Here is a 22,531-nt window from a genome sequence, read left to right on the forward strand (position 1 = left end):
TGTGACATAGCTTTGAGAGGCCACACAGGCCAATCACCAATACACATCCTTTTACATTGGGGCAGCACACTGCTTGACTACGCAAAAGCCACACGGTCACCTTGTGTGCAAGCCATACCTTGCTTTCTTCACGGATTTTGGGGCGCTTGTGGAGCACCTCTTGGTGAGGAAGCATGTCTGTTCCTTTGTGGCTGGCGCATTATCATTGAGATCGTGCAGTGTGAGTGCGTCGAGCCACATACATCTTCCTACTACCTCTCTACGGGGTCAACAGTGCAACACACACGTTTTGACACTCTGTCCATCTGTACTCTGTACCCATGTATCTCCATCTTTGCCAGTAGAATGGAGTAGTTGTACCACCAGCCTCTCGCACTATTACCCCGCGAACCCTGTTCTTCATACTCAACAATCGCATGCCGATGCCGTACGACATTGTCACGCTGCCCATCCATATTAAGGGTTCCCACTGAAAGCTCTGGCTGGAACATTGCAGGACGGTGCATCGCAGGACTGGCATATAATTGCCTGCCATTCCCACCGGGCGGGAACTGTTTTGCCGCGTAAACTTGACAAATATGGGTAATATTGTATGCATAGTTATAAATTACATGCCTTTCCGGCGCATCATGATATAGTCATGACACGACGACCGATTTCCCTGCAACGCCATTCGCCAGATTCTTCCTTAAAATCAAACTGGAAATCTTTTCACTGCCACATACATCACCTTCTCGTAGTCAATTACAAAAGAATCGGCTAATTACTTGTTCGGTGGCGGCACCTTGCTGGCGGCACCTGTATTCTGCCTCTTGGACGCTGGCAGGTCCGGAATTTTGAATCCGTTTGACCATCCCGAGCCGGCGCCGCTCAGCTGTGTAAAGGTGCCACCCTGGAACCAACGATCCTCCTCGGCTTTGCGCTTCTTGCTCAGCTCCGCCTGCTTCTTCGGGTCCACCAGTTCCAGGCCCTGCACCGGCGTAAATGCCAGTGACGACGCCGTGCCTGCGCCGCCGCCGCCGCCAACAGTGCTGCCCACGCCCGACGTCCGAAGGCCCTTGCCGCGGAGGTCCATGCCATTGGTCTGTCCGAAGCCGCTGATAGACGACGCCGCGCCCCCGCCGACGGTGCTTGCTACGCCCCAGCCTTTGTTCTTGGCGCTTAGCTTCGCCCGCGTCCGCTGGTCGACCTGCATTCCACGGATCCGCCCATCGTTGGCCTGCCCAATCATGCCTAGACCGACAGTGCCCGAGCCCGTGCCGTATCCAACCTCGCGCTCCTCCTTGCCAAAGGCCATGCGGTTCTGCGCCTGCCGCAGCTCCGTCATGGCAAGCGCCTCCTTGGCCTTGCGCGCCCGCCGCCCACCGCGCTTGCGCGAGGGCTTGTCGTCGGGAACGGGAAGGGCACGGCCTCCTTTATTGGGCGGTGGCTCCGTGAGCTTCTCCAACCGCTCTAAACACTGCGACTTGAGGTTGTCGCCTGTGGATCCGTCAGGGCTCGAGTGAATGCGGTCGACGCGCGCAGCCAATACAAGCTTCGCCGCGACGATCCGCATGGCTTGCTTCTTCAGATCGCTGGGGATGCCACGGATGATCTCCGAGTTGTAGAGAAACCCTTGTTGGCGCACGCCAATGTTGGTGGCTAGACCGGCCTGGCGCTTCTTGGAGCCCCACGATGGTAAGTTGCAGGCTGGCGTCTTGGATAGACCCGTCAGTCCACCTGCAGCGTTGAGGAGCTGCGCCGCTGTAAGCGACCCGATGAGCGCTGTCAGATTCGGCGCAAAGATGTTCATGCGTGACTGTACGTATTCCGTCAAGCTTGTCTTGGCTGCATGGAGCGCAATCATCATATCACACGCCTGCCGCACTCGCGCAAGCCCATCCGGTGTCATTTCCTCCCCCTTTGATGTCGTGGCTTCGACAGTGACAATCATGAGCGAAGGTCCATCCAGGACTGCCTTAAGGCCCATGCCCAGCGGGTTATCCGTCGACGTTTGTAGCGCTTTGATACTCTCCGAGTCCATAGGACAGTTTCCCATGATGGAAACTACCTTGGCATATTCCAGCGGTGTTGTAACTAGTCGTTCGAGTTCGGGAAAGCGCGTCGAGTAGTGGTCGCGGATGAACTTGTGCACAAGCGCCACCTCGCCATCGATCTGCGTAGACAGGCTGTTTGACTGCGTCAAGAGGTGGTATTCGGGGTGGTCCTCGATGTTTCCGATGCCCGCTTGCGTGGCGGGTTGCGACTGGTATTGTTTAATTTTCTAATGGAACAAAGCAGTTCAGTTAGTGAAGTGGTTGTGTAAGCATCGTGGGCAGGGTTACCTCTAGGACTGGTTCCAGAGTCGCCATCAAGCTGGCGACGCTGCGCACATCTTTCACAGCACCGAACTGCATCTTCTCGATTCGGGCCTTGGATGCCTCTTCGCTGTCCTCCTCTGCTTGGTCCTCTCCAACATCCACATCCATGGCGTCCACAGTTGTAGTTTGGAGGCCATTTTCCACCTCCTCAGCCTCGTCGCCTGAGCTGCCAAAATCGTTGAGCAGTTCGTCTGCTACCGTAGACATGACGGCGTCTGTCGAATTATCTAATCGCTGATAATGCGCGTTGCGATGAAAGGTTAAAGCTGATGGAGGGCAGCTAAATATTTTGGCTACCAGCCAGCCGCAGCTGTCTGCCTGGGTGGCCCGTGCACGATAAAGCTTATCGCAGCCAGCAACCAGATTTCATCCACGCCTGTACACCATCTCAGCGTCCCTCATCGACAACGCATAAATATCGACCACACCCGCCCGACGAGCTACTCATGGAGTCGACACGCGGCCCCCCTCGGGTGAAGAACAAGGCCGCTGCGCCCGTGCAGATTTCGGCTGAGCAGCTGCTGCGCGAGGCTGTGGACCGACAAGAGGGCGGGATCCAGGCGCCGCAGCAGCGCTTCTCTGATCTTGAGGAGCTGCATGAGTACCAGGGTCGCAAGCGCAAGGAGTTTGAGGACTATGTGCGGCGCAATCGTATCAGCTTGCGCAATTGGACGCAGTATGCGGCGTGGGAGCTGGAGCAGAAGGAGTTTGCGCGCGCGCGATCCGTCTTTGAGCGCGCCCTCGACGTGCATCCAAACTCGGTGCAGCTGTGGGTGCGCTACATCGAGTCCGAGATGAAGACGCGCAACATCAATCACGCCCGCAACCTTCTCGACCGCGCTGTCAGTCGCCTACCCCGCGTCGATAAGCTATGGTACAAGTACGTCTACATGGAGGAGATGCTGGGCAACATTCCCGGCACACGCCAGGTATTTGACCGCTGGATGCAGTGGCAACCCGACGAGCTGGCCTGGGGCGCTTATATCAAGCTCGAAAAGCGATATGGCGAGCTGGAGCGGGCGCGCGAAATTTTTGCCATGTTCACGCAGATTCACCCGGAGCCGCGCAACTGGATCAAGTGGGCCAAATTTGAGGAGGAATTCGGTACAAGCGACCTCGTGCGAGAGGTCTTCGGTAATGCGGTTGAGACGCTAGGCGACGAACATGTCGATGAGAAGCTTTTCATTGCTTATGCCCGCTTCGAGTCTAAGCTCAAGGAATACGAACGCGCCCGAGCCATATACAAATACGCCCTAGACCGGCTGCCGCGCTCCAAGTCAGCCGCGCTGCATAAAAGCTACACTACCTTTGAAAAGCAGTTTGGTGACCAGGACGGCGTTGAGGACGTGGTGCTGAGCAAGCGCCGCGTGTACTACGAGAACCTGGTCCGCGAGAATCCCAAAAACTATGATGCGTGGTTCGATTTCGCCGCGTTGGAAGAAACATCCCGCGACGCCGACCGCGTTCGCGACGTTTATGAGCGCGCCGTTGCCCAGATGCCGCCGACGCAGGAGAAGCGCCACTGGCGTCGATACATTTATCTCTGGATTTTTTACGCTATCTGGGAGGAGATGGAGGGCCAGGATGCAGAGCGTGCGCGCCAGATCTACACGACGTGCCTAGGCCTGATTCCGCACAAAAAGTTTACTTTTGCCAAGATTTGGCTGCTGGCGGCGCAATTCGAGATCCGGCAGGGCCAACTGACAGCAGCACGCAAGCTGCTGGGCCGTGCTCTGGGCATGTGCCCAAAGGATCGGCTGTTTGTCGGCTACGTTGACCTGGAGCGGCGGCTGTACGAGTTTGCGCGCTGCCGCACGCTCTACGAGAAGCATGTCGAGTACAACCCGGCCAACTGCACGACGTGGATCCGCTTCGCGGAGCTCGAATGCGCGCTCGAAGATATTGACCGTGCGCGCGCCATCTTTGAGCTGGCAGTAAGCCAAGACCAGCTCGACATGCCAGAGCTGCTCTGGAAAGCGTACATTGACTTTGAGGAGGGCGAGGGCGAATACGATAGGGCTCGGGCGCTGTATGAGCGTCTCCTCGAAAAGACGGACCACGTCAAGGTCTGGATCAGCTACGCGCATTTCGAGGTCAACATTCCCGAAGGCGGCGAGGAAGGCGGAGCGGAGGACGAGGAGGAGCAGCCCGTCAGCGAAGAAGCCAAGGAGAGGACCAGAGCGGTGTTTGTGCGCGCACACAAGAGCATGCGTGACAAGGACCTCAAGGAGGAGCGTGTGTCGCTGCTCAACGCCTGGCTGTCGTTTGAGCGTACGCACGGCGGCGCGGCTGACGTCGACAAGGTGCAGGCGCAGATGCCCCGCCGTGTCAAGAAGAGGCGTCGCGTCGAGGGCGACGACACCTACGAGGAGTACGTTGACTATGTCTTCCCTGCCGACGACAAGCAGGCTGGCAACCTGTCAAACATGCTGGCCATGGCGCAGAGCTGGAAGCAGACGGGCGGCAGCCTGTCGTGATGGAGGACGGGAAGAGAGTGTGGCGTTGTTGTACATTAGCGTTTTTTGTTTCCTCCAATCTCCAGAGTAGCATTGTAATACGGATATAGTGGCTGGGTCAATATGCAAATGACTTGCACTTGTTCTAGGATCAAATCGACTCCGACAAATGTGAACAGGCTAAAGGTCCTCAGACGGTTGGGCTCGATCGATTGAAGTGGTGATGTCATCCTCTCACCATAGCTGCAAGCCATGCCAACCCCCTGACTGTCCCACCTTGTCAGAGCTGAGCGTCCATCTATCTACGTGCTCTTTTCCGCATACAACAAGCGACCATTAGTTGCAAGACTCGGGCTTCATATATGGCAAAATTCCATTCAGGTATCTGTCTGTAGCTATAGCACTCATTAATTCATTCAGTCGGTTGTTTCCACGCAGACGAAACCCCTGGCAAGTTAGTCGTACAGCGTCACGTTCCATAAATCCTCCTCGGGTAACCGGCATCTTCATGCAGCAAAACCCTGTATTCGTATCGTGCGCTGTGCGGCTCACCCTGCTTTGGCGCCGCGGGCACGCTCCGTCGGTCCGTCGTGGACGGTTCCACCTAGTATCGACGATGGCCTATCACATCACACATTAGTTCTCATTCAGAATAGTTGAAAAGCAAAAATCATTTTGGTGGAACGCTAAGTCTTTGCAAACGCCACGAATCTGAAGCCAATAGAATCTGTGCCGACGTGGAAAGTCAAGCGAGCCGTCACACAAGCTGTCATACGGCCATTGCTTCATTGCTCCTTAAAGGCGTGGTGTCGCAGTGGCGGCGCTGCAGGGCGCCTTGTGTAGTGCTCGTCGTCGTAACGAGGAATGTCATCTTCCCAGTCAATCAATCTCTGCTTTCGTGGCGCAGGAAGACTGCCGGACCGACGCCGTGGCCCCATTTCTTGGCGTTTACGGCGCTTCTCTCGCCTCTCGTGACGACGGGCCTTTTCGAGCTGGAAGCTTTTACACTCGTGCTGCAGCTCTTTGGCCTCCTTGACACTGGTGAAGGCACCCTTGATTCCCAGCGCGGCAATGCCCACGGCTGTGGCATCCTTGATCAAGGCCTTGGTTTTCAGCTTCCTGGCATCACCCTTGGATAGTTGGCCACTTTTGACAGCCTTTTGCCTTGCTTTGCGCTTTTCCAAATTCTCAAAAACCTCATGCGCAGCATGAATAGTGGCAACACCAGCAAGACCTGAAGTGATCAATTGCTTACCTCTCATTTTCTTCGCCCTTCTTTCATCATCGTCCGAGTCCCCCAGGTCCGTGTCAGATTCGTAGTCGGAACGTCCTCCACGGCGACGAGATTGAGAGACGGATCGGTCTCGGCTGCCCCTAGGTGCTCGTGCGTAATCCCTCTCGTCTCTGCCGTCTCTGCGATATCTGTCGTCGTAATCATCGGAGTGGCGCCGGGATCGGTGGCGGTCACGATCGTCAAAATCATCCTGGTCTCGTCGTCGGTTGTCATCTGAAGGACCAGCACCAGCACTGCCAATCCCAAGCTTGGCAAGGCTGTTGCGGGCACGATCGACAACACTGCGGCTTCTGCTGCGCTGCCGGCGACGATCAGGAGATCTATCTCTGGAGTCATAAGAGTCCGCTCGTCTACTACGGCTGTGGCTGCCGGAGCGGGAGCGATCAAGAACCTTCTTGGCACCAAGGGCACCAAGACCCGCCGTAGCGAGTGCAGCAAGACCGGCACCGCCGCCGCCGCCGCTGCCGCTCTTGGAACGAGCCCTGGATCGAGACCGGCTACGGCCCGTCTTTTCGTCCTCCTCGATATCTCTCTTGGAGCCGTTGATGAGACGATTGCCGACAAGACCACCGATAACAGACTCGGCGAGACCGAAAGTGCCCTTGTCGCCACCTTGAGCAGCATCAACAGTAGCAGCACCGGCAGCGGCCGTCAGCACGCGCTTGGCCTTTTCACCTCTCCAACCACCAGGCTCTTTGGCTACGCGAAAGGCCTCGGTGGCGCCGGCGAGCAGAGAGGCCATGGCAGCTTTCTGAATCTTGTTACCTCCACCACCACGTTCCTTAGAGCCGGCGCGGGAGCCGGCGCGGGATCCAGTGGGGCTGCCGCGGCGGGAGCGTTTGTCGTCACCGCCGCCTGTAAATTGCTTTACAGCGGCACCTAGACCGGTAGCAGCCAGGGCGCTCTCGAGGAAATTTTTGTTGGATTTCTTCTCTTTGCCGTCCTCTTCATCAGAGTAGTACTCATTGAGTTGGCCATCTCGGCCCCGGTGAAGAAGGAGGTTGGCTTTTTGGTCTTTTTTAGCCTGCTGCTTGCTGTAGAATTCGGCGCCCTGGTATCCAGCAAGAGCGCCAAAGCCAGCGAGAGCCGCCGAGGAGAGAGGATTGCGATGGACATCGCTGCTACCCTCCTTCGCTTCGTGGCGATCGTATAGTTCTTTTCCGCCAACGAGTAAAGCAGCGCCGGCGACTGCTGCGATAATCTTTTCCTGCTTGGACTTGGCCTTATCTTTTTTGATGCGCTCTTCTTCCTGATAGCTGCTGCTGCTTGGACCATGACGATGACGACGGTCGAAGTCTTGGTCTCGTTTATGGTCATATCGTGAATCATAGCGGTCATGGCCGCCGTAGCCACGCGGTCGGCCGTAGTCATCGTCCCAGGGACCGGCAGAGCGGGCACGGCGCATATCTCTGACCGAGGGGGGTGGAAAGTCGCGGTGAATTTCTTCCACAGAAAGGTCGCTATCATGGCGAGGAACTACTAGATCGTGCGAGTGCGTCTTGGGAAAGTCGCGAGGATCGAGAAACTTGTCGCGGACAGGTTCTCTGCGCTCTTCACGAACATATTGGCGAGGATATTGTCGCTCATAGGGATCGTAGGAGGCCATGGCCAGTCAGGGCTCTTTGCCTGGTTACGTGAACTGTGGAGTCTGATGTTGATGAATGAAGTAAATATTGTGGTAATTGATGAACTGAGCAGATGTAAGATGAAGAAGGCGAGTTGCTTGTGGAGAAGTCGGGCGTTAAGTGTGAGGCGAAGCGTCAGATAACTGCAGAAGAGTGGCTCCAAGCCCAGCAAATGACGAGGTTGGAGGAGTGGGCTGCGTCGGACCAGGGGGCAGTCCGGGCACGATACTTAGGTAGCTAGCGCATAAATGTAATAACTACGGGTCTAATAAGAGTGAAAAGAAACATTGACGACTCGAAATAAATCAGGTCGAAGTTTCGGACAAAGCTTCTGGCCTGGGCGGTCAAAAGCATGGCAGGGGAAAACGGCAGAAGAAGGAAGTTGGCGGGGTATGTTGTTGGGGACGGGCAGCCATGGCAGCAGCAGCCTAGCAGGCGGCGAATTTGCCGAGTACACGGGCTACAAGTACCCGTACCTACCCTGGTTGCCTGGCTCTCTGGCGGCATCTCGTTGGCTCTCTTGGTTCTGTAATAACCGTGCAAAGGCCCTGCTCTGATTGAACGGGCCCATTCATTAAAGTGGCGTCGACTTCTGTTTCTTGATTTTGATTGTTAAACGTTAAGTAATACATGCTGTGATATGGCCAGCTTAATGCTAGGTGTAGTTACTACGTCATCAGCTACACCTTGCTGTGCAGGCGGCTAGTTACCTATGCCTATATCTCTTTACGGCTCTTGCGGCTCATTTACTTCTTGCTAAAGCACTCACACGCTGTAGTGGGTAGCAAGGGCAACGGCTAAAGACACGTCTCAACTTGTCGCAGACTTTGGTAGCCAAGAGATGACCTATCAATCGCGCCATCGGCGGCCCCGGGCTTCGACGTACATGTTGTTCTGCTAGATCCCTCTTTTCTCCCCAACGACCCAAGATTTCATCCGAGCTGACCCTAACTCTGTACACAGCCTCGATGCTCGACAAAGGAAGAGCACACGCGGTGAAAGCAACTGTTCGCCCCTTTATGGTGGCTAGTTGGTCGAAAAGCCGCAATCAGTACTTCCACCGCCCGCCGCACAATTGCTATTCCTTGAAAGAATGTCAGACATGGATTGCCTGGCGAAACGCCTCGCCCAAGTCCCCACTGCGCCACGCTCGATACCAGCCCAACAAGTACTTTCCTGCCAATGACGTCATCTCATCTCGTCCACCTCAACCGCCTGCTCATGTTTGTGGTGTTTTGCTGTTCGAGGGCTGCCACTCTTAAATTTCACAAAAAGCAACTTTCAAACGACTCGTTGTTGAACATTCGCGGGTTCTAACAAGGCTCGTCCCGCTCCGAGACCCATAAACTACGCTATGCGGCCAAGGAGAAGCCAGCGAGCAATGCCACAGACACTCTAGACAGGATTTCTCCTGGGGCTGCGTACAAGCTTACAGGCCGGGGATTTAATATTCTGTTCCTTTATTCAAAGTGTGTTGTGTTTTTAGTGTGAACTTGGCCACGTTGTTCGGCCATAGGCGAGGTCTTTAGCGTATCATGCGTATTTAGCAGCCGTTTAAAACGGCGGGTGGCGCGGATTGGCACGAGCCTAATTCCTTCATACTTTCAAAAGAGCCTTCACCCATTGATCTTCGTTTGGGTGCTTAGTAAGGTACACGTGACATTGAACCTGGCAAATAGTCGGTGCAAACCGCTCAACATATGCCACACCTAATAGGCAACTATTGCATTTGCGCATCTCGTATTCAGGGTAAACCAACACAGTGCCCAATACAGTGTGATCATATTCTGCGTCCAATAGGCACTCGCCATTTTAGCGGGGCTGCCGAATCGGGCAGGAGCGTAACGATCGCCGGTCTCGACCACTAGAGTGCCGCGTAACCCGCTTTGCCAGCTTCTCTTTGATATCACCAACCATTGCCATCTGTTCCAACTCCAGGTATCATTCATAAAATTTTAAAGTCACAAAATAGAGACTCCCGTATTATCTCTGATCATGAATTTCACGCTCCTCTTCCTGGCCGCTGCGGTCAGCGCCGTCGCCCCTCGGTAGGCACTCGCGGCACCATGCAATGTAGACTCAATTCAGCTCAGCTCACAGTTCGAACAGCGAGCGGCCCCCGCAGAACAGCAATCCTGTTCAAACTGGAGGCGAGACGACGCCTACTGCGAGTCTTTCCATTATTGAGCCAATCGTCTCCTTCACAGAGCTTTCGACCACCAGCGGCTCGGACAAAATTACCATCCCGATCCTCACCAGCGATTCGGCACACACTACGCACCCCTTGTGAGTTTGGTTCCTATTTTCAGAAGAACATGTCATGCCAACACATTTCAGGCCTCCCACCTCGGAATCATCTCTGACGCCCACTTCCTTGCCGTCAAGCACTGAGAGCTCGACTTCCTCGTCTAGCTCGCATTACTCAGGCAGCTCCGGGGTCACCACCCACAATTCAACAACTTCGAGCGGCTCTGTCACTGGCACTGGCACTGGCACTGGCATAACTGGCTCTGCTTCCGGCTCTAGGACGGCAAGTTCGCTGACTAGTTCTCCGTCCACCGCTGCTGCCGCTGCTGCGACAGCCAATGCTATGGCCGGCATTGCCGCAATTGCTGGCCTCGTGATGGCGGCCTAAATGCCTGATCAAGTCTAATATGCAACTGATCCAATTTGGATAAAAGAAAGATCTTGCTTATTGAATACAATATACATTGAATATAACAGTGGCTTGCTGGAATGCCTTTTTTAGTGTGTTAAGGATTCCAGCAGCATTACCTACATGCTATTGCATAGTAGAATAACCCTAGCTTACCCCTCACGTTTCGCCGTCTACACCGACACCTGACTCTATAAAAATGTCCTCAAGTACGCATCCGAACTGCCAAAAACTCATCCAGCGCGTAGCAGATTTCCTGTCCGAAATCGAGAATCTGTGAGCGTGTGCGTCCCTACACCAGACCTCCATCGTCCACTGACCCATGATCTATACAGGACTCCAGGCCGCGATCTCGAGGAGCGCCTTAATCACGAATACGGCCCCGGCAACGAGTTTTATGACGACTTTGCCCGCATAATACGTGCAGGCCTCGAAGATGACGAAGGTTGGGTTGCCACCGATGAGGTGCAGGGCGCAAACTACCGCCGCACGCGTATCAGCTCGCCTACCGAGGCCACGCGCTTCTGCAGCATTACTACCGTCTACATGAACCCAAGCACGCGCAACGAGGAGGTTCTGCGTGGCCAGTACCATCTGCACCCGTACGGCGAGATTAACTGCGTTATACCAATGGCCGAAGATGCGCAGCTCAAGGGTATGAACGGGTGGCAGGGCGCTGGCTGGACGTCCCCCGGTCCAGGCACGCATCACTACCCCGAGGCGCGGGGCGGACCGGTTGTGGCGCTCTTCTTCTTGCCCGCGGGGCGTATTTCGTACAGTGTGACTCCTGATGTGCCACAGCCAAGTTCTGTATAACTGTATGAGAAAAGACATCGCGGATTGGCGATGATCATGCATTGTTGTGTTGGCATGCTAACCCAACCTTGTGCGTCCCAAAATTGATCCTCTAATCCTCGTCGACTGTTTGCTATTCTTTCCGAAATGAGAGAAATGGTAGAAAAAGGAATGCAATCACTAGCCATAATCATTCTGAGTTGACCGACTCATTTTGTCCTTTCGTTTGCGGACTTGGTCCGAGTAATTTTATCGACTTTCTCTCGAGGCGCCCTAATTCTGCCAACGCCGTCATTCGAGATCGCGACCATAATCCATATACACGCTCGAGATGAAACATTCATCTATAATCAGTGTTCGAAAGCATAGCGACCATGTCAGTCTTGGCTCTTGGGTTGCGGGCGGAGTGAACATACCGTGGCACCGACGGAGTTTCCCTGAGCACACGTAGCTCACAAGCCAACAAAACGTGGCGTTATTGGCTGGGATGGCTACCGAGGTCTGCTTCGTGTTGGGTTCATTTTGACCTGTAACAACATTATAGACTCGGGTTGTCCTTCCCCATAGGATGAGACCTGCTGACTCTGGCTAGCAGATACTTGCCTCTGGACCCGGAGTTGCCTTCGCCGAAAATGGTTATGGAATGCGCTGTCTCGCTTTTATCATGATGATCATTATTGCTGTTCTTACCGTTGCGTTTCACTGCGGCGACGCTTCCCTACGCATAGGCTGGTCGCTCTGTCACTGCTCTGCGCACGATTTACAAAAGGTCGGTAATTACTACACGATCGCAAGCTGGTAGAGCACCAAGCGACTGCCTTTGTCTCGTTAATATTTGACGACTGCAGGTGCGACTATCCTCCTGCGCTTCTCAACCGAACCACGGCGTCGATTCGACTGTTCTGGCTAGAGTCTCCCATGACAATGTTCTTCCAGAGCCAAGAAAGCGGCTGGAGTGCATTCTGAGGATATTCTGTCGGCATTTGACGCAGAAATGTGAGAATGGCTTGTTTATCAAGTCTTGTGCAGCACGCTTGGTCGAGGCCGTAAAAGAAATTTGATGACGACAACTACGCATATCAAGGGCACTAAGCTGCAAAAATCCCAAGTTTAGAGTCAGGTGGGTACGGGTTTGTCATATCTTGACGGAAGAGGAACGCCATAGTTCTCGCGATTGTTTGGATTGTTGCCCGACGGACAAGTGATGCCTGGCGATTGAGTCGGCAGCACATGCACTACTCAAGTTCCAGCCCAGCTATGAGATCCGTTGTTTGGAGCTGCAATGCCGTCTATAGACTCGTCTATAGTAAGGCTCAATTCATCGACTTCAACTTGAGTTACTCAAGTGGAAATCGATTTGACGCTGAATGACTTTGGGCAACTTTTGCCCCTGATGAGGGTCGGGTGTAGAATCGAAACTCGGATCGCTGGATTCTGGTCTTTTGTGGGAGGCTAGCTGCGGAAACAAGACAACGCCGACTACAGTGTGGTCAAGAATGCCGACCGGAGAACATAGAGCAAAACGAGTACTTTTCCGGCAACGTTGTCGAATTTCTGATCGTTGCAGTCCGAATGTTGAAAGATGGCGTCGAAGCTAAAGATGCACCCAGCCAGATACTTCACAAGCAGTTTATCCATATCCCGGTCACTCTTAATGGCTCTCTTCCTGCAATGATACTACAATCAAGTCCAAATCAAGGCAGCTAGGATTGCGGGAGGTTATCGAGTCAAAGGGTGGCTTTGACACAGAATAGCAACATGCTGGGCTTTCTATTGCCCAGCAAGGAGCCATTGCACAGGCAAACCCGCATCATTTGCAAACAAAAAGCGAAAATTTTCTTCTGCTTTTGCTTTCAGGTGACGGCACCGCTTGGCGCGGTACCAGCCTGTTACATGCAGCACATTCTGCTTTCCAGAGTTACGCGGTGCTGGTATCGATTTGATGCTTGTCTTTACGAAGAGTAGGCTAAAACTCCCGCCAAGAGGGCTGAGAATGGGCTTGAAACCTAATAAACAAAAGTCGAGGTCAAGATTGAAGTTCAAGGACATTCGCCCCAGGCCAGGCACAATCAGCATGGGGTAGCAAGATGATGAACAAGGTTAGTCCCATTTGGATCGAAAATTCTCTCATTCGTTCCAACTCATGATGTGTATTCCTGTATAAATAAATTGTTAGTTTGCCACAGCGTTCTTACCTTGGCGCCGACTTGGGGTGCCGCAGCGGGGAAGCTGAATCGATTATACTCATGGCCACGCCATTGTACCCACGTGGCGCCGAAGTAGCCCCCCGAACCAAAAATGAGATAGAGAGAGAGACCACTTGTACCGAGCTTTTAGCTGTATGACATATTCACCACTTGGTGTAAATTTGACATTGTTGTAATGCAGAGAAACTTGCACACCAAAGACCAGCACACGAGTCGACACGCAAGTCTCACCACAGACACCTTGCATGGCGTGCTGGGGACAGCATAGTAATGTGGACTTGAAAACCAATAATCAACAGATATTACACATGGAAGAAAAGACCAAAATCTGATTTCTGCAATGTGAGGCGGTGCGTGGTACTTCCACGCCGATGCACACTGAAAAGTTTCGAGCCCATGTGGCTAGGCAGCAGGGTTTTTCTTTGGGTCCAGTTGCTTCATTGGTTCAATATTGTCATTATTGGTATTACTTTCAGCGCGGTTGAGCGGGCCTCGAGATACGAAGTAATATTTGAAATACAAGGAAGCAGTGAGGGTGGGGACTGACTAATGTATGTATGTTTGTATGTATGTATGTACTGATATGTATGTATGTGTGCATGTATGCATGTATGCATGTATGGATAGTCTGGAACGGATGTTGATCCGACGAACAATGCTTGGCCGAATTGGTTGCATAGGGAAACCTTTTAAAACGTTCAGTTTCGTTTTTAATATAATTATTATCATCATCTATTGACTCACCTCCCTGATTTTCTCTGGCAATTGATTCGACAGGTGTGGTTTGCGGGGTTGGGCCCGGGGGCGGGGAACCGAGGAGGTCGAGGCTCTTTGTGGGGGAAAAGTGCGGGGGCGCTTTGACCTAAACTCTGTCTGCCTCGGCACCATATGAAGATGTTGACCCTCGGAACGCATGGCGGTGGCGTCCCTAGAGATGTTCTACCAGTACCGGCCGGCAGGCTAGAGAATGTCAGCGGAGCCATTAACCTGGTCTGCAGGCAGTGACGGTTGTGCTATCCCATTGTCTTAATATCGTTCTTCATCAACAGTGTCGCGGTCTCGAAAAGCATCAATGTGTCAGGCTCCAAGCCCTGTCAAAGCGAGGCAAGAAGCGGGCCCTAATAAGCGAGTGAAAAAAATTTTGCAGCAGCAAAAAATTGGGTGCTGGGGCAGCCGGAACCGTCCACCGCAGCTGAGGCTCTGCAAGCCCAGAGTCTAAATTGTCCTAGTCCCTCCGACCTCCGCTCAGCACGTCTCGTCTCCAAGGCAATTGGCACAAGTCGGTCCAAGCGAGTGGCTTATTGTTTCCACTTTTTCCGCTACATTCTATCGTACGAATACGGCCCAGTAAACTGTTCTTGGCTTAGAGGATCGACCGTTTCGCTGCATGACGCGCGCGCGGTGCGGAGGAGACTTGCTCTTCCGGAGCAAGATCAACTTTGCTGGTCGGCGGGGTCTCTTCTATGGCTAATAACATGTTCGAGCAAGCTTCCTGGGTCCGTGCCATGGTCCATGGCCCCGTCCTTTTTCTACTGCCCTCTTCCCATTATGTAGATTCGGTTTCCACTCCTTCTTCTCCTTCCCCAGCCTGCTTCTTCTTCTTCCTATACAACTCCATTGTATCTGTAAAGAAGGCAGTTGAAGATGCAGACCAAGGGGCTTATGTTGGCGGCGGCCCATTGTGTGGTGCTCTGTGCTGCCTACGGCCATAATGCTTGGGCGCCCAGACAGGAACAGGGCGAAATTGTGTCCCCGAACTGGAAGAATTTTACCAACACGACGACAACCTCTTCCACAACCACAACCTCTTCCACCACGACCAGCTCTTCCACAACGACCAGCTCTTCCACAACGACGACGAGCACGACGACGTCCCTCACCACATTGACAACCTCGTTGATAACCACCACCAACGACACGACGACGACGACGACGACGACTACTGAGGACCCGACTAGCAGCTCCCAGTCCACCGACTTGATTGCCTCGACGACAAATACTACCAGCAGCAGCTCGGCCTCAACAACTGACGTCAACTCGGCAGCCAAGTTCACGAGCCTTGGGGCCGGCAGCAGCGGCAACTCGAGCAGCAGCGACAGTCCTATCCGGTCCACGCCCTTTGGCATCACGCCGAACGCCACCGACATCACGTCTGGGCTTTCGTCGCCTTCTGCCGGCATCACCCTTTCACGGGCAAATGCGACCGACTACAGCGTCCCGCTGCCGACGAGCAGTCTCGCATCTAGCTCCGCAAATGGCACCAGTCACCGGAACCAGTCAACCACGACGACGCCTGCCGTCCTGCCAACAAGCGGCTCGCTCCTCAACAGCACTTCTATTCACTCCAACACCAGCACAGCCACCAACACAACGACTTCGACAAGCACGCGGTGCGGTGTGGCGGGCAGCTTCGTGACGCCGCCTAGCCACGCCACCAAGGCCGACAGCATCGACGACTGCGCATCGGCGTGCCGCGCGCGCGGCAGCCTGTGCAAGTCGTTTGAGGCTGGCACCGTCGATGGCGACGGCAACAATTGCTGGCTCTTTGCGCACAGCCTTTCCGACATGGAGATTGGCTCCGCGCAGGACGGCTTCAGCTGGACCTTTTACGACCGCGACTGCGACGTCACCTCGCGCTGCGGCCTCCAGGGCAGCTTCATCACCAAGCCCATTGAAAGCCTGCGTCTCCAGACGCTCGGCGACTGTCAGCAGGCGTGCCAGGCCAACAGCGGCTGCCAGACGTTTGAGGCCGGCTCGCTCGACGGCAACGAACACAACTGCTGGCTGTTCGACACGCCCATCACCTCGCTCAATATTGGCGGCGCGTATACTGGCTGGCAATGGTCCTTTTTTGACCGCAACTGCCAACTTGCGCCGTAGATGCACGAAAGACATGGCAATGAGAGAAGAAGAGAAGCAGGCACAGTGTCGCTATAAAGAGTTCCGACCTTGTTTGATTGATAATGGAGCTATTGATATTATTATGAAGCTATACGGTCAGATGACTAGTTGTATATATGATTTCATTTATACCATGAACCCTCAAATGTAGACATTGACTCATTCAGGTAGCATGAGCCCCATTCTTCTCTCTTCTTCGCTCGCTTAGGGTGTACTGATTCAGCTCAGTTCTGGTATCTAGGAAGTCCGGCGCCTGTGGCCTAACCTTTTCGTGCCACGCGCCATGGACCTGCCAGGCTCCGCGCTGGACAGACACGAGTATTTGGGCTGTGCACAGTGTGGCTATATCCATTGCGACGGAGAGCCACGAAATCGCTTCATTATTCATCGCAAAGGGACTGAGGTGATGGGCTACGAGGCGCCATTCCTCCGCTTAGATACTAGGAAGGTCTGAAGGCAAAGCATCACCCGGCAGACGGAATAGTTTACAGATTCTAGTGTGTTGGAAATTGAGATTTCAAGTTTTGCACTATACTATTTCAAATATTGAATCTAGCCTTTCTCTCTTCTGTAGTCGTTGCCGCAGCATTAGTGGGCTTGGTGGCCTCATCACCTGCGTTGCCAGGCCGGCAAGGTATTTCTCAATCTGTCTTTGGCAGTCTGAGTAAACTCAAAGCTACGTACTTTAATACATGTTAACAGCGTACAATGAAGAGCATTGCAGCGATTGAAAACACGAGCTTTTAGGCCGCGACACATTTCGAGACCTTTGTAAATGTATTTCCATTCGAACATCTTCTTTCGCGCATATACGGGTTCCTTTTACCTCATGCTTACATGCAGCGCAGGTCGCCGCCGCCGATGTCGTGTGCCTTGCTGACGAAATCGGGCCAACCGATGGGCAGAAGAGTCGATCACACGTTCGTGGCAAGCACTCGCACCGACTCATAGGCCTTATTGTACAAGTCCGCCTCTGACCCTATAATCTACGATTTCAAGCGTGAAGCCCATACCAGGGAAACACTTTCTGCGACGATAGCGAATAATTTACGCGACCGCCACGTCACATTGAGTCTGTTGAATGTTGCGTGAGCCAATCCTCAGACATGAGCCTTTCAGCCATGCACTCTGCTTGATGTGTAATGTCTTGGAACCCTTGTCAATGATTTGGTGCAAACGTGGTGGCATGAAACAGCTATGAAGTGGCCTCCACCCAGCCGCAATAATATTGCTCGAGGGGTCCGCCTGCGAAGACGAATAGTCCCGGGCTAGAGGCTGTGACGGAAACATGTTCGCTTCGTGTTCTGCCCTGCCATACTCCCATGCTTATCACCCTTCTTGTCCATCGTCTCTCTCGGCGCATCTCTGAAGGCCGCGCGCTATGTCGAAGGGCGTCGCGACGAGCAATACTATATAATCATCGCCCGTCAAACACTTTTCAACATGCCGAGAGCAAACAAACGACTACTCATCATATGTAAGTTGTGCGCACAGGCTCAGATATCACCAATGCCCGATGTACGCTCCCGGTCATGGATATGCCGAGTAGTGAATTTTGATGAGAGCTAATTATGTACTTTTGTTCTCAATGATTGCGCGTTTATTTAGTTTACTTCCTATATCGTACAATCCAACATCGCTTTCTCCCTTTCTTATAACCCTTGAACCAAGTCCAGATGACTCAAGACAGAAGATAAATCGATTATGAAACGCGAAGAAAACAACTCAAGGGTAGGGACCATCCAAATCAGAAAAGAAAACGTTTTTAGGCAGCTTCTTGGTAGATTTGATGCCCGAGTATAGTTGTGTAGACCATCTCATCACACAATTTAATAATTCTTCTTCCGATAACACAGCAAGAAAAAGCGAAAAGGACCAACGTGCATCCTAGTGATGAATTGGCGAAACAGATGATTGCGCGTTTAAAATGCGATAAAGTGGTGTCGAAAGATATGAGAGCTGACAGTAAAAACCGGAAAAGCGGCTCATCTTAAGTATATAGACGCAGATCGCGCCCACACCCAGGAAAAAACAAGTCCACTTTGAGCTCGACTCCATTCGGAATCATGTGCGCGCTGCGTCTCAAAAAAAAAAAAAAAAAGACAACTGTGCTCTCTGTTTTTGTGTTTTTCAAATATGTTAGGGTACACTGTATATGTCGATAGGGTGAATTGGTCGGTAGTCAAGTCTCCCTCATAAGTTTTCACGCTTCTGCTGTTTCGATGTTGATGTCTGATGCCGAAGCTCTTTTTTTGTGAAGAAAAAAAAACAATTATATAACCTTAGAAGATCGTGTCGAGTTTCGTCGTCCCGTCGCTCGAAATGGTGAGATGGTCAAATGATGAAAGTGAAGAAAAAGAACAAAAACCCCGAAGAAAACCAGGGAAGGTGACGGGATTCCAACGACACCGTCCTTGCTCGGACTCGGCAGCTCACTTAATCAAGCCAGTGACTCAATTTTCGGAAAACCCTGATGCAAACGCCGTGACCCTTTGCCTTGTCAAACTTTTGGTACCCAAATTCCAGGGTCAAAGCATGTCCCGATTCAGAGCACGAGGCTCTGAATAACTACATGCCGTCTAATTCGAGACTCACAAGTCTCGCTCGCTTTAACCATCATGCCAACAAGATACAAACGAAATCTTGTTGAAGAGCAGCTGCTGATCTATCGCAAGTTGCTCTGCATGCTTGATCTGCCGTACCACTGTTCGGCATGATATTGCAGGGCGTCCATGGGCGATAAGCGGCAGATGATCGCTCTTACGCCTCAGCCCCGGCGTGAACACTATTTTGCTTTTCGTAGATGCCGTTGACGGTACCATTCGCTTTGGCCGCAGGGTTCTGAACAGCCCCTGATGGTGCAAAGTCCGGGACAGCGGCTGAGAGCTGCGAACCCTTCTGACTGTGTCCGTTGACACCATTCATAGCATGGTGATCAAACTGCTGCAGTTGCTCCTGCGGTATAAACGCAGGTGAAGAGGGAACGCCATAAGGTACTTGTATGCCGTTGAATTGAGGTGGCATCGTGTAAGGGGCACGATTTTTGAAGGAAAGCTTCACGGGGCCGTGATTTCTAGCCAAGTCGTCACGATCCTTGAGAGGCAGAACGAAGCTTTCCCAGCCGTCTCTTCTACGCACACGCTCGATTTCGTCCTCTCCAACGACCAGGTCAACATCCAAGGACATCTCGCAAACGACGCGAAGCATGCCGATGTCAGCTGATAACTCGCGGACGCGTTTGAAGGCGGCAATGAAGTGCAATGGTACAAATCCTTGAGAGTCCATTCTTTGGCGGAGATACATGTCCTTGCACAGGTTCTCGATTGAGAAGTAGTACTCGATTTGGTTCTTGAGAACGGGAACCATCATGTTGTCCCAATAGGGCTGAGGCTGGAAGGGCACGGCGCTGATAGGAGCCATCGAGTACTCATATGAGGCAAACTGAGTCTGAACAGGAGGAAGGCGGCCATTGGGTAACGACATGCGGTGAAAGTTGGCGGCGTTACTGCGACCACCACGTCCTCTTTGCGAGGGAGGCATGAACATTTGACCGTGACCACCACGAGGAGGTGGGCTATAAGGGCCCTGTGGGCGGCTGCCGGCAGGTCCGTTGCCATTAAAAGAAGCGACATGCTGGTGTTGGGAGTGCGAGTTGGTGTGGTGGCCACCACGTCCTCTGTATCCACCGCGGCCTCTATCGGCACGGCCATCAGCACGTTCCCGTGGTGCTTGCGTCTGCTCCTGCTGAAACTTGTTAGTCAAAGATAAGAGTCAGGTGATGGACCCGACGTACAGCAGAGGCAGGAGTGGCATCCTTGGCCTTTTCACTGGCAGCGCTGCCAGAAACCTTGCGCTGCTCACGTAAAGTAGCAACGTCAACGGAGGCTCTCTTGCCCGGGGGCTGTGAACCGGTGCGAGGGGCGACGTTCGCTGTGCTCTGTCGTCTGTCGTTGATCTTAGCGGCAGAGGTCGCAGATGCTGTTTTGTCGCCAGCCTGGCCTGTGGCGTTGGGGCGGCTGCCGTTGATATTGCGGGCGCCACCGCGCGGTTTGGTGTTGCGCATCTGCGGCAACTGCGTCTCAAAATTGACGGTGGGAACATAGTCGTAGGTAACCCACTTTTCCTTAGAGCGAGGTTTGCCAGCGTCCTCCTGAGACTCCTTGAGTTCAGTCTTGGCATCATTCTTCTTTTTACTGTCCCTATCTTCCTGGACAGCAGTCTCGGGAGTAGGCCACAGCATGGCATCTTCAACAGGAGGGGGTAGCTCGCCTTTACCTTCTCTTGCCTCTTTGTCGGCCACCCTGACGCCGCGGCTAGCACGCTCTGGGCGCGGAATATCGACCTTGCGGGTGCTTTTGTGCCCATTGACGGCACCGGCAAAGTCGGTGACTTTGAAAGGAGGCTTGACGTCCTCCAAGGCGGTGGTGCTATTGGCATCATCTGGCTTGACAACTTTGGCGGCTGCGGCAGCCTCTCTTCGCTGCTGCCAGATGTTGACAGAGGGAACGGGAGCTTCAGTCAGTTCGACTTTGGGCTCCTCCTCCTCAGCGGGTTTGTCGGCACCTTTCTTCTTGCCCTTTCGGCGTTTTGAGTCGGCGTCGTCATGGGATTGGGTCGAAGGCTGGCCTTCCCTGTCGGTTCTACGCCAGGGACGCTCTAATCGGCTCAGTTCCTGCTCGCGCTTATCTGTGCGTCTAGAAATGACAGACTCGGATATATCGCTCTCGGAACCGACTGTACTGGCAGCTTCATGCTTGTCGGCAGAGGTGGCGATGCTGTCCTGCTTGCTCGAGTCTGCCACGGAGGCGTCATCTAGCGGCGTAATAGCGAACGCAGGAATCGTGGAGAGCGAGTCCGTGGCCTGGGAAGTAGACTGCGGAGATTCGGGAGTGGAATTTTGACCCTTTGCCGCCTGTGCGTAAGAGAAGGTCGAAGCGGCAGCCATGATGAGAAAAGCAATGCAGCGGATGAGCTAGCAGCGGAGCTGGAGCTGAAATCGTCGCGGCGGAGAAAGAAAATCGGACAAGCCTGGCAAAGCCTACGGGATAACGTAGGAAATGTGTCAAGCTGAAGTTTGTCACAAGTCGTCACCGACCAAGATGAAGGGATTCAACGATCTCCCGAGTCAGCAGAACCCTGAGGGTATCCGGCTCTCGATCGTCGACCAGGACAGGAAGAGCTGTAGGGCCTCGGCTCTGTCGCGGGGGCGCCGAAAGAACGAGGGAAGGGGCTGTTCCAAAAGAGCAAGAATCGATCGAAGCGGGCGAAGAAGTTGGGAGGTAAAGACGCGCGGAAAGTTGTGGTCGCGGCAAACGGAAAAATAAGAGACGGCGGCGTTGGTCGTGGGTCGGGCAAGAAGGCTGGTGCAACCGAACCGAACAACAAACAGATGCGAGTCCGTCGTCTGTGTTCTCTGGCGAGACAAAGGCGACAGGTCGTGGATGAAAACGTAGAGCGGAAGAACTCAGAAAAAAAAACCGATGAGGGTAGAGACTGGCAAGCAACTGAATCTCGGCGGCGTTGGTACTTTTTTTGTTGTATTTTTTTGCTCTCCTGGGCATGCAGGTAGCAGAGGAAGAAAAGTTGTGGTCAAGAAAAGCCTGCTGCGCTTCCTCGTCGGAGGTCGGCTCGTTCGAATCGAAAGGCAAGTTTGATTGTCGAAGCGCAGTCCCAAGGGCTAGGCAGGATTTCTCGCACGAGGCTAGGGCGGGAAATGTTAGATGAGGAGCGAATTGGCGAGGATAGACAGACGCTGCAGGAGGGGAGGGGAGATGCGAACGAACAAGACACGAAGAGAGAAGAGACGGCTCCGTCGGCAGGGCTAACGAGAGTTTGAGAGGGAGAAGAGAGGGAGTGTCCGGCAGAAGCCAAGGCAGGTTAATAATTTTCGCTGTGTGTGAAGTAATAAATTTTTCTGGGCTGGGCTAACAATGTACAGTAGGCTAGAACTACCTACCTACAAACCTACCTAGGTACTACCTACCCAAGCAATGTAATACTGGCCTACCTACCTACCTAGGTACGCAGAGGTTTCCCCTCGTCTCCTCTTTGACCTACCCTAAGAAGGGGTACATACCTACTCTACCTAGATACTCATTTATCTGTGCCCTACAACTCACTGAGCAGGTACTTACCTATGTAGGTAGGTACTATTCGATGCCTTCTCTGTGTGCTCGTCCTACCTACCTAGGTGGGTATTCAACCTCTGCAAGGTAACTGAGGTATTGTCATCCTCTG

General features: G+C 53.3%; 7 protein-coding genes across 7 annotated transcripts; 4 read left to right on the plus strand and 3 right to left on the minus strand.

The window, feature by feature from the left end:
• Positions 1–763: 763 nt before the first annotated feature.
• On the minus strand, positions 764–2,567 carry BBA_08075 (Prp31 C terminal domain-containing protein; the record flags this gene model as incomplete). The annotated part of the gene is made up of 2 exons (XM_008603172.1): positions 764–2,263; positions 2,325–2,567. 2 exons carry the CDS (start codon positions 2,565–2,567, stop codon positions 764–766), a joined length of 1,743 nt encoding a protein of 580 aa, XP_008601394.1.
• A 239-nt stretch (positions 2,568–2,806) lies between these two features.
• BBA_08076 (cell cycle control protein (Cwf4)) lies at positions 2,807–4,837 on the plus strand (the record flags this gene model as incomplete). Its single annotated transcript, XM_008603173.1, has 1 exon — positions 2,807–4,837. One exon carries the CDS (start codon positions 2,807–2,809, stop codon positions 4,835–4,837), a length of 2,031 nt encoding a protein of 676 aa, XP_008601395.1.
• A 764-nt stretch (positions 4,838–5,601) lies between these two features.
• BBA_08077 (uncharacterized protein) lies at positions 5,602–7,716 on the minus strand (the record flags this gene model as incomplete). Its single annotated transcript, XM_008603174.1, has 1 exon — positions 5,602–7,716. One exon carries the CDS (start codon positions 7,714–7,716, stop codon positions 5,602–5,604), a length of 2,115 nt encoding a protein of 704 aa, XP_008601396.1.
• Positions 7,717–9,730: 2,014 nt separating this feature from the next.
• Positions 9,731–10,370, plus strand: BBA_08078 (uncharacterized protein; the record flags this gene model as incomplete). Its single annotated transcript, XM_008603175.1, has 3 exons — positions 9,731–9,783; positions 9,845–10,021; positions 10,073–10,370. 3 exons carry the CDS (start codon positions 9,731–9,733, stop codon positions 10,368–10,370), a joined length of 528 nt encoding a protein of 175 aa, XP_008601397.1.
• A 220-nt stretch (positions 10,371–10,590) lies between these two features.
• BBA_08079 (p-hydroxylaminobenzoate lyase) lies at positions 10,591–11,207 on the plus strand (the record flags this gene model as incomplete). The annotated part of the gene is made up of 2 exons (XM_008603176.1): positions 10,591–10,667; positions 10,727–11,207. 2 exons carry the CDS (start codon positions 10,591–10,593, stop codon positions 11,205–11,207), a joined length of 558 nt encoding a protein of 185 aa, XP_008601398.1.
• Positions 11,208–15,037: 3,830 nt separating this feature from the next.
• On the plus strand, positions 15,038–16,273 carry BBA_08080 (uncharacterized protein; the record flags this gene model as incomplete). The annotated part of the gene is made up of 1 exon (XM_008603177.1): positions 15,038–16,273. The coding sequence occupies one exon, from the start codon at positions 15,038–15,040 to the stop codon at positions 16,271–16,273; it is 1,236 nt and encodes a 411-aa protein (XP_008601399.1).
• A 2,781-nt stretch (positions 16,274–19,054) lies between these two features.
• BBA_08081 (La domain-containing protein) lies at positions 19,055–21,239 on the minus strand (the record flags this gene model as incomplete). Its single annotated transcript, XM_008603178.1, has 2 exons — positions 19,055–20,035; positions 20,088–21,239. The coding sequence occupies 2 exons, from the start codon at positions 21,237–21,239 to the stop codon at positions 19,055–19,057; spliced, it is 2,133 nt and encodes a 710-aa protein (XP_008601400.1).
• Positions 21,240–22,531: the final 1,292 nt, after the last annotated feature.

Source organism: Beauveria bassiana, assembly GCF_000280675.1.
Source record: "Beauveria bassiana ARSEF 2860 unplaced genomic scaffold BBA_S00030, whole genome shotgun sequence".
Classification (NCBI taxonomy): domain Eukaryota; kingdom Fungi; phylum Ascomycota; class Sordariomycetes; order Hypocreales; family Cordycipitaceae; genus Beauveria; species Beauveria bassiana.